The sequence below is a fragment of the Sparus aurata genome, chromosome 9 (assembly GCF_900880675.1).
Source record: "Sparus aurata chromosome 9, fSpaAur1.1, whole genome shotgun sequence".
NCBI classification, from domain to species: Eukaryota; Metazoa; Chordata; class Actinopteri; order Spariformes; family Sparidae; genus Sparus; species Sparus aurata.
The window spans coordinates 6823452-6832990 of NC_044195.1; the positions used below are offsets into that span (position 1 = coordinate 6823452).

Genomic DNA, 9539 nt, shown 5'->3' on the forward strand with positions numbered 1-9539 from the left:
GTGGAACAGCGGCGCTGCGCCGCTATACTCATTTTCAATGTTAGCTGCTTTATAGCGGGTGTTAGTGGGCTGCCGCGGTCTTCTCGTAAAAAAAGCGCCCCCCCCCCGGCTGACGGTGACGAGCGTCCATTCGTCCGTCCGTCCGTCCGTCCCCTGGCTGACGATGAGGAGCCGGGGGACGGACGGACGCTCCCCCCCGGCTGATGGTGCGCCTGCCTGCTTGCTTTTCGAAATATTTTTACAAACTCCATCTCTCAACGAATGACCTCCTTGAAGGCACACGTGAGTCTGTGTGGACTTGTGCATGCCCTAGACTCGTGGAGAGCGGTATTGGAGCGGAACTGGAACGAAACGGAACCATCGCTCTGGCCTTTGGATTAAAACCCGCTCTGCGCTCCGACTATATTTCGCATGCTCCACTTCCCGCTCGCTCCGCGCTCCGCTCACATGCCCTGGTCCCAATATGCTCCTAGTTTTGTTGAAAAGGATGGCTTTTTCTGGGCTTTTCTGTCTTTTGCAAGTACTCTTCTGACTAAGTCTAGAGAGGCTAACAATGTTGTGCAAACAGTTTATGCATGTTTTGACAATTAACTAAAAAAATATTCTGGACAAGTATTCTAAAAAATGTTCCTGCTGCATCCTTACAGTTATTTCTGCTTGATTATGATAATGATTTCACTGTTATCACAACTAACATATCACCAAACCTTCATGATGCCCAGGTGGAAGGAACAGCAAAGATTTGCGCAAAGTAAGTTTCAAGTCTGTATTTTGTGCCACATGATTTTGCCAGGGCGTCAGTGTGATAAGAATAAACAGTTTCATGGGAGTGCTGCCCTTTATTTAATTTTTAAAATGTTTGGGATGCACAGCAATCTGCCAAACCAAATGATTTAGTTCAAAATAGTAAATACATGTAGCAAATGGTGATTCAGGTTATTCAGCATAAAAATAATGAACTTTAATTAAATTAACTGTGAGTCTGGCAATTCATATAATAAGACAATGCTTTATTCGTCCCACAAAGGGGAAATTTGCAATTTGCATTTCATTTTGATAAAGTTCAAACCCTGGATTATTAGCCTGCAAACTACATTAGTGCACTAAAGTTCAGCACAAATGACCCAGACCTGGTGGAGGTCTGTGCTTTAATCAGACCATTTTTGAATAATATATATATATTATAAATTACTGACAAAAATGTACATGCTATGATTATATTACCAGTACTGACTGACTTAAAAGAGATCATTCATAAGTGGTGTTGTTGTTCAGCATACTTGTGAACACCAGCGCATGTTCATGTAAAGTTCATGTTACCATGTGTGGAACCACATTGGATTGTTAAACAGTTAGCTTTACCCCTGCTGCAACTCTGATGGTGAAAAAAGTTTGCTTGACTTTGATCCGTGGGGATATTTAACGTTATTTATCGCTAACCTGCAGCTCTATGAACTCTTTGAACAAGTCTGCATGTCTGTCAGCTGAAAGTGGCGTGAGTGCTCCTGCTGACCGTCCTAGGCTTGTTGAAAAAGCAGACGCACGGAGCGAAATATGGAAATATCTCGCTAACGTTGCTGAGAGTAAGGGCAAGCCCACGGACACCACAAAGCCCATCTGTAAACGATGCTTTAAATCCGTAATGACCAAGAGAGCCATCACGTCTGTCTGTCGTGCTCTGCTCTGTGACTGTCTGTCACTGTGAAACCATGCCCACTCTGGCTGCAGGCAGTGAGGAAGCAGATACTAATGGAGGAAGCGGTACTAATACAACGTGAAAAAGTATTGTTCTCAACAGCTGGGTACCGTGGTTCCTTTCTAGTATCGGTTTACCGTGCAACACTATTTCCGGCCATTTCTGTGGCGGCCAAAAATGTCCCTTTTCACGAGAATGCACACCATCCCTCAGGACATTCTGGGATAAGTGTACCAGCATCCAGAGTGAACCAAAAAGTAAACAGTGAGCTATTTCATCATTGCTTGCTGCACAGTGTTTCCCCAAGATATGTCAACACTGTAAAACTGACAACGCAGTTATTACCCTGTGGTTTTGGCGTAAGGATATTGGGTCGATTGATTTGATTGACCTACCCAAGTGGAACCCGAACTTCCAGTCTAAGATCAGAACTCCATTCCATTGAGAGCCTCCTGGATGATGTTCTCCAGCGGCAGTCCTAATTCCTGCCTCAGTACTCTAAGAGCTGTATCATAGGCAATTGGACTTGTTTTAGTTCCTTGAAAACGTTTCACAACTCTTTTAAGAGTTCTAAGTTACTAGAGGGGATTTGCAGGTTTATAAGCTCTGTGTGGGAGTGTCCTCACATAATTGTTAAGGACACATGTGAGCTCTGAGTTTCAGAGTCGTTAGGGCCACTTGTAAGTTGTTGATCCAACCGTCCATCATGTGAAGGCCAGTACTTTTTCATAAATATTTTTACAAATATTTACATTCAAAGTAAACCCTTCTTTTGAGAGAGTTGTGGTCAGGTTATTGGTCCCTGACTCTGGGCTAGTGCTCTGTTTTATTGACTTTATTGATTACTTTTTGTTATTAATTCTGAAAACTACTGTTAGCAATTATTAATTGCTAATAAACGGACCGATCCTACCTGTGTACTACAACAAAGTTGTGCACAGATGATGGATTCATGTTCTTAGTGTCGTGTTCTTGTGTCTGGTTTTGTCTTGTGGTTCCTTGTATTTGATTTCCATGTCTTTGTATCGTGTCTTATGTTTTGATTTTCCATGCCCTCATGTGTCCTTTAAGTGTCTCCTATGTTCTTCCCGCTGTCTCCCTCTGTCTGTCAGCGTTCTCATCCATGCCTTCCTCTTGTTATCTCACCTGTTGGTCCACCTCACCTGTTCCTCGTCTTGTTGTTAGTGTCTGTGTATTTAGTGTGTGTCTTCCCTGCGCTCCTTGCCCGGTCATTGCCTCTGTCTGTGTCCATGCTCCTGTTCATGCGCCTGCTCTTGTCTGTTCCCAGTTCCCCATGGTATGTGATTTTGGACTTGAATTTTGCATTTTGCCTTTTGATTTGAACTTTGCTCTTGATTTGAACTTTGTACTTTTGGTTTGCACTTTGTTCAGCTATCTTGGTTGCTACTTTGCTTTTGTCCCTTTTGTCTAGTTTTTGGTCTAGCTCCATTTTGTTATTTGTTCTTGTTCAGCTTTAAATTAAAGCTCCCCATATCTTTGCCTCCTGTGTGTAACTGCATTTGGGTCCAACTCCTTTCTCCTAAGCCTTTTAGTTTTTCCCCCTTTAACCTAAACGTGACAGAATGACTGGACCTGGTAAAATGGACCCAGCAGATTACACCAAACAGCTCCTTGACAATGAGGAAAAATTGTGGTGGGATCTTGATGTTAAGACGGACATAAGGGAGATGCTACAGATAATAGCAGAGTTTAACAAAACCATGTTTGATAAGCCTTGGTTGTGGGCAGTTCTATGCACTGTGGAGCTAATGACTGAAGTTGCTGACCTCAGGAGAACCTTGCTGGTCAAACTAAACAGCAGCACCTCCCAGCTAGCTCCCAGTGTTCTCCCTCAGCTCTAGCCTATGCCTCAGCTCCAGCCCCAGGCCATAGCTTGACCTCAGCCCATGCCTCAGCCACAGCCAAGCTACCAGCCTGGGCCCATGCCTCAGCTCCGGCCTCAGCCCATGCTCTCCCTCAGTTTCCCCTTTTCCTGGTACCCGCCTGCCCCCACCAAGAAAGCAACATTCTCGGTCGCGTCCTGGCTCCCTGAAGTCTGGCTCTGGAGCCCCCGCTCCATTGTCAGCTACCCAGCCGACGCTTTCTGGGTTTGCTCCGATGATGGCTTGGCTGACACCCACAACGACACCTGCCAGTAGTCCCCAGTCGACAGCCCGGTCAGAGGCCCGGCCGAGTCCAGTCCCTGCTCCTCGGTCGGTGGCCCGGCCGAGTCCTGTGCCTGCTCCTCGATCGGAGGCCCGGTCGAGTCCTGTGCCAAGTCCAGTGCTACTCTGGATTCATGTTCCAGAGTCATTGGCCGTTGGTCTAGTAACTTAAATACTGGAGGAGGACTCTTTATTGTCACAAACATTCAGACTCTATACATCACAGTGAAATTAGTTCCCTTCATTTAACTAATTCCTGAAGAGCAGTGTATAGCAACTGTACAGAGGCATTGCCTTGGTTAATGGCTGGAGAATTAATACAATATACCTGTTATTGGAGGAGAGGGAAAGACCACACCATCCACCATCCTAACCCAGTGATGAACCAGAAACCTTTTTATTTTGGTAGGAACACATGTCCTCGTCTCTGAAACTCAAAGAGGCCCTGTTTCTAAAGTTAATTACTTCTTTCCATTCCCAAGCTGACTGTTTTACTCTGAAGGTGCCTTGCAGTCTCATCACCTCTTTACCTGACAAGGAGGACGATGTTTGCCTTGCAATAAAACTTTAACATGGACGCTCCACAGGAGAACTTCACCTTTTCTAATTTATGACAGGTTCCACCATCCAAACAATTCAGTAACCCTGAAAAGGGCAGGCAGGCAACAAGCATGCAGGCAGGCAGGTGAATTGGCTGAAGCAAGCAAACGAGGCAAACTGCGACAAAAGAACACAAGGAGGGTTAGCTACACCAGCTAAGGGCACGGGAAAAACAATAGACCTAACGGAAGCCAGGATCTCGACAATAGTACCGCTCTTGCTGACTGAACGATCTTGCTACGAGTGAATCTCAGGTCGGTCTTCTTATACTGGGGGGAATGATTAGTGCTGATGATTTCCACCTGGCCATGCCCACCAACTCACAGACAGGCCGACATGCAGGATCACTCACAGGGGGAAACAGCCAATGACACAAGAGGGAAGAGGAGGGCTGCCATGATGCCATCATGAGTCCTGGTACGATTGGGACAGACTTTATAGAAATCTTATATTTGAAGCTTTCTGACATGTTTTGTTAACAAGTATTAAGCCATGGTGAAATCTGGGAAAGGTGAAACACGATCTCAAATCACAATCCCAGGCCATCCCTCTGGGTCAGCTTGAATAATAAAACAAACAGACATGCTTTCTCTCGCTCTTTTATCTTCCTTTAGCTCTCCTCTCTTATCTCCCCCCCCTTTTTAAATCACACTCTCCATTTTATTTTTCATGTTCTTTTTTAAAACATTTTCATCTTTTACTATACTTTTATGTTTGCGACACAGTGATCTCAACAGAAATCAATTGTGTGTTGACTTTTCTCAATTTTATAATTTGCAGTATTGAATCCCTTCTTTTAAGGCTTCACTTTTGTTAAAACTCTAACAGAACAAAGTTCTGTTTTTTCATTTTGTTTTAATATAGCGTTAAGTATCACAGCCTGATTCAGAGGAAGTGAATTCAAATCACTGCATGAAAAGTGGGATTTTCGCCCCGTAAACGCCCAGAAATCTCCCTAATTTTCGGCAGTTAACGACAATTTACATGCTGTGAATGTGGCGTTCCTCTGTGCCGAAAACTGTCGGAAACGAACCATGACATCAGTGGAGCTCCCAGAGGTGCGAACGGCTCCAATTTGCATATGAATAGCAGCGAAACCACGCCTGGCCAGAGAATGTGTGGGCTGGCCTGAATATCCTCACTCAGTATTGGATGAAACCACTACTCATAAACAAGCAAAATCACTCGTGATTGGTCACCCTGGGTCATAATAATGTAAAGAGAGAGAGAGAGAGAGACACACATATATATATATATATATATATATATATATATATATATATATATATATATATGCGGCTGCGAAAGGACGGGAGTCGCACAGTTCATCCAGACACCCCGCCATCTTGTGCCGTCTTCCTCCTCAGACATCAGGTCCATGGCGGCGCACTTCCAAAGGTCCACCTCATCCTCAGCTAGCACAGATCTCGCTTCCAGCAGCTGTAAAAACAAAAAATAAAGACGATCAGTACTGCACGATGCACTGCGTGTGGTTACAACACATCTATTATTTAATAGAATAATAGTCACATTGACCAAAAACGGATCTAATCTAATCTTAGCCTCTTTGTCCTTGATCGACTCCGAGCTTGACTCCAAGCTTAACTCCTCACAGCGTCCACCTGCGATGCAAGATCTGCTTGTTTTTTGTCCTGCGTACTGTCTCGTAATGTCTTACAGGAAACAGAAACAATTAAAGAGAGTGGTATGAATAAAGAAACATAAGTCACAGTAAAATTAAACGAGGGAGAAAACAGTAACAGTTACTTACACACAATGGCGTCATTATCGGCATCGTGTAAATCTGGACTTGCAAACGTGGCTCCGAGCTAATAGGAGTTCATGGCCTTGTTATGAGGCGAGGTTAGTTTGTGAAAACAAAATGCTTGCAGCGATAAACTTCCGCGTTCCTCTGCGGCAGCGAAGCTCCGTCCGTCGGCGACATTCTTCGTGGCGACCCGGCCTCGCTAGCCTAGCTCCTGATAGCTAGCTTAGCTCCTGTTAGCCAGCTTAGCTCCTGCTAGCTAGCTTAGCCGAACTTGCTTCGTGTCCATTAAAACACAAACAGTTCGACTGCGATGGAGAGTCCAACTCACACACTCACAGCACGTCGTCCGACAACAGCTCACAGTCCGTTAGTGATAAAACACGACACTGACGACACACACAGTCCACTGTCAGCTGCTCGACGCCATTAACTCTCCGCTCCTTCTGCCTCGTGACTCATGCTCCGGTCTACCCAGTAGTGTAAAAACTCTTACAGGTCATGAACTCTCACCATAGTAGAACGTCTCTGCTCTCACACGCAATAAGAATTACTTTTCAACTGCTTTTAAAACCCATGAAATTATAGAAATACTTTCTTCTTTTTTTTTTATATATCTTGGTTATCTCAAAATATTTCATGCAAATTTTAACTTCTTAACAACTGGCGTTTTATCTTTAACTTTTTCCCAGGAGAGAGAGAGAGAGAAACAAAGGAATAAATAATCTTTTTTACTGTGTATGACATACACAGTAATTAATCTAGCATACTTTCATTAAATAAATCAATTCAAGCTAAATATAAGGGTCTATAATTAGGCTATACTGAGCCTCATCTATTTATACCAGAGATTTTCTTAAAATGAAGTTAACACCTTTTAGAAAAAGGTCACCTGGGGTAAAACTCCCCCTGCTACCCTGATTTGCATTTGTATAGCTCACAGCATTTTCATTTACATGTTAAAGCCTCCCCTAGAATCAGGGGGAGGGGGGTCATGGGGGGACAACTGCCAAGCAAGGCCCACTACAATTTCCGACAATTTACGTCAGTTTTCGGTGTTGCCTGCAAATTGCCGCGTGCAGTCGCAAACCTGAAATTCCACGTCAATCTACAGTGCCGCATACTGAAGAAAATCCCACTTTTCATGCAGTGAATTGATTAATCTTGTATTAGGAAACAACAGTTTCAGCCTCCGGTTATTTTAATAAAGAAGTTGAATTAGTTTTTGAGTCAGAGATTAAGAACCACTGCTTGAAACAACAAAGAAGAAAATCTTTATTAAGACTATCATCATTAAAGACGTTGCAGTAATTTGTTGCCTCAGAAGCCTTGCAAGCGGTTTCCAATGAAAGAAAGACATTTGTGAATTGACCGGCTCTGCCCCCCAATGCTCACAAGTGGACTTTCCCGCTGGGCCTTATGCCAAGAGTTTCGTCAACAGAGTAAGAGACGAGACGCAACTTCCCTCTGGCTATTGGACCGGCACTGCCAACAAGTGTTTGAGACAAGAACACCGGAGGAAACCAAAGCCTCAGACTTTAGCCATCTCCAAATAAAGTAGGCTGAACCTCATGCATACAGCTGGATTCACACCCGATGAAAACTGTGTTAAGAAATACCTGCTTCAGAATATGAGACTGAACATATGGATTTGAAATCGATTAGAGCTGTTCAAAGCTAAACTTGTCCAGTCAGATTTGATTAGTTCCCTCCGGATTATTCAAATAGATAAAACAACGGAGGTGGTGCCTCATTTACGAGTGTGTTATTAATCGCCAGTGATTAATTACATTTATTATAGTAGTGTATCTTCTACATTTTTATTTTTTTCCTATCGATCATAATCTTAGTACTAATTCCATTTTTTTAATTATAGCCTTTGATTTGTCACTCTGACTTGAGCGCAGATGTATCCTGATTTTGTGATGAACATTGAGATAGCTCTAGCTTTACATTCAAGTCCACATGTGGCCGTGATATGTTTAAGCTTTATTGAGCTCCAGTTTGAATGTATGGTTGAGAAAAGCTTAAATTAGAAGGGAGGGAATGATGAAAATACTAATCAGAGTAAAGGGGGAAGGACAGTCCAAGTGAGGCAGAATCTTAGAGGAGGGGCAATAGAGCCTATACAGTTATATCGTGTCTAAACTTTAGTCAAACACTGCCAGAGCTCAGCGGATTCTCCTCTCTGTGGTGATGGTGACCCTGGAAGAAATTGACCTCTGCTTTCCGGAACTCTTCAACAGCTCTTGCAGAAAGCCAATACGTCCTCACTTTGGGACCATGCTGAGTTACATTCTGCTGTCCTTTATTGCTCTGCTCACTGCAGCTCTTAACCTGCTGGTCCTCATCTCTATCTCCCACTTCAAGTAGTCACTCATTAACTTGTGAAATTTTGCGTACTTTCAGCTTATGCTCTATCTGCTGTTATCTGAATAACTGATGCATATATATATATATAATATTATATACAACATTTCCGGTCTTCCTTTCCAGGCAGCTCCGCACCCCGACCAACCTCCTCCTCCTCTCTCTGGCTGTCTCAGATTTCTTCGTGGGCCTCCTCATGTTCTTTCAAATTATCCTCACAAATGGCTGCTGGTTCCTTGGTGATCTCATGTGCACTCTGTATCTGTATCTAGCATATGTTATAACCTCTGCCTCAGTAGGTACCATGGTGCTCATATCTGTTGACCGCTATATAGCTATTTGTCATCCCTTACATTTTCCCACCAATGTCACTCAAAAAAGAGTTCAAGTCTGTGTTTGTCTGTGTTGGATGTTTTCTGCTCTTTTTAACAGTCTGCAGATGAAAGATATCCTGAAACAACCAGGCATTTATAACTCCTGCATTGGAGAGTGTGTGATTTCAATTGATAATGTTGCAGGACTTATTGATCTCTTTGTGACCTTTATCAGTCCTGTCACCGTCATTGTAGTTCTGTACATAAGAGTATTTGTGGTGGCTGTGTCTCAGGCTCGTGCCATGCGGTCTCACATTGGAGCCGTCACTCTCCAGAGGTCAAGGAAAGTAGCTGCTAACAAATCTGAGTTGAAAGCAGCCACGACTCTTGGTGTTGTTGTAGTTGTGTTTCTCATATGTGTTTGCCCATATTATTGTGTTGCTCTTACAGGCCAGGGCACCATACTTAGTGCTTCATTTGCTTACTTTGTAACGTTTCTGTTCTATTCTAACTCCTGTCTAAACCCTCTGATCTACACCTTTTTCTATCCATGGTTTAGGAAATCTGTTCGACTCATTGTTACACTTCAAATACTGAAATCTGACTCCTGTAAGATCAATATACTGTAG

At 43.4% G+C, this 9539-nt stretch overlaps 1 protein-coding gene across 1 annotated transcript; it reads left to right on the forward strand.

The window, feature by feature from the left end:
- The first annotated feature begins 8422 nt into the window (after nt 1-8422).
- On the forward strand, nt 8423-9539 carry LOC115588522 (trace amine-associated receptor 13c-like). Its single transcript, XM_030429175.1, has 2 exons — nt 8423-8595; nt 8723-9539. Exons 1-2 carry the CDS (start codon nt 8423-8425, stop codon nt 9537-9539), a joined length of 990 nt encoding a protein of 329 aa, XP_030285035.1.

Bases quoted from the DNA above. Each gene is read 5' to 3' on its own strand.
- LOC115588522 (XM_030429175.1), top strand. From the start codon at position 8,423: ATGGTGACCCTGGAAGAAATTGACCTCTGCTTTCCGGAACTCTTCAAC. The intron at 8,596-8,722 runs GTAGTCACTCAT...CTTCCTTTCCAG, and splicing joins ATCTCTATCTCCCACTTCAA to GCAGCTCCGCACCCCGACCA.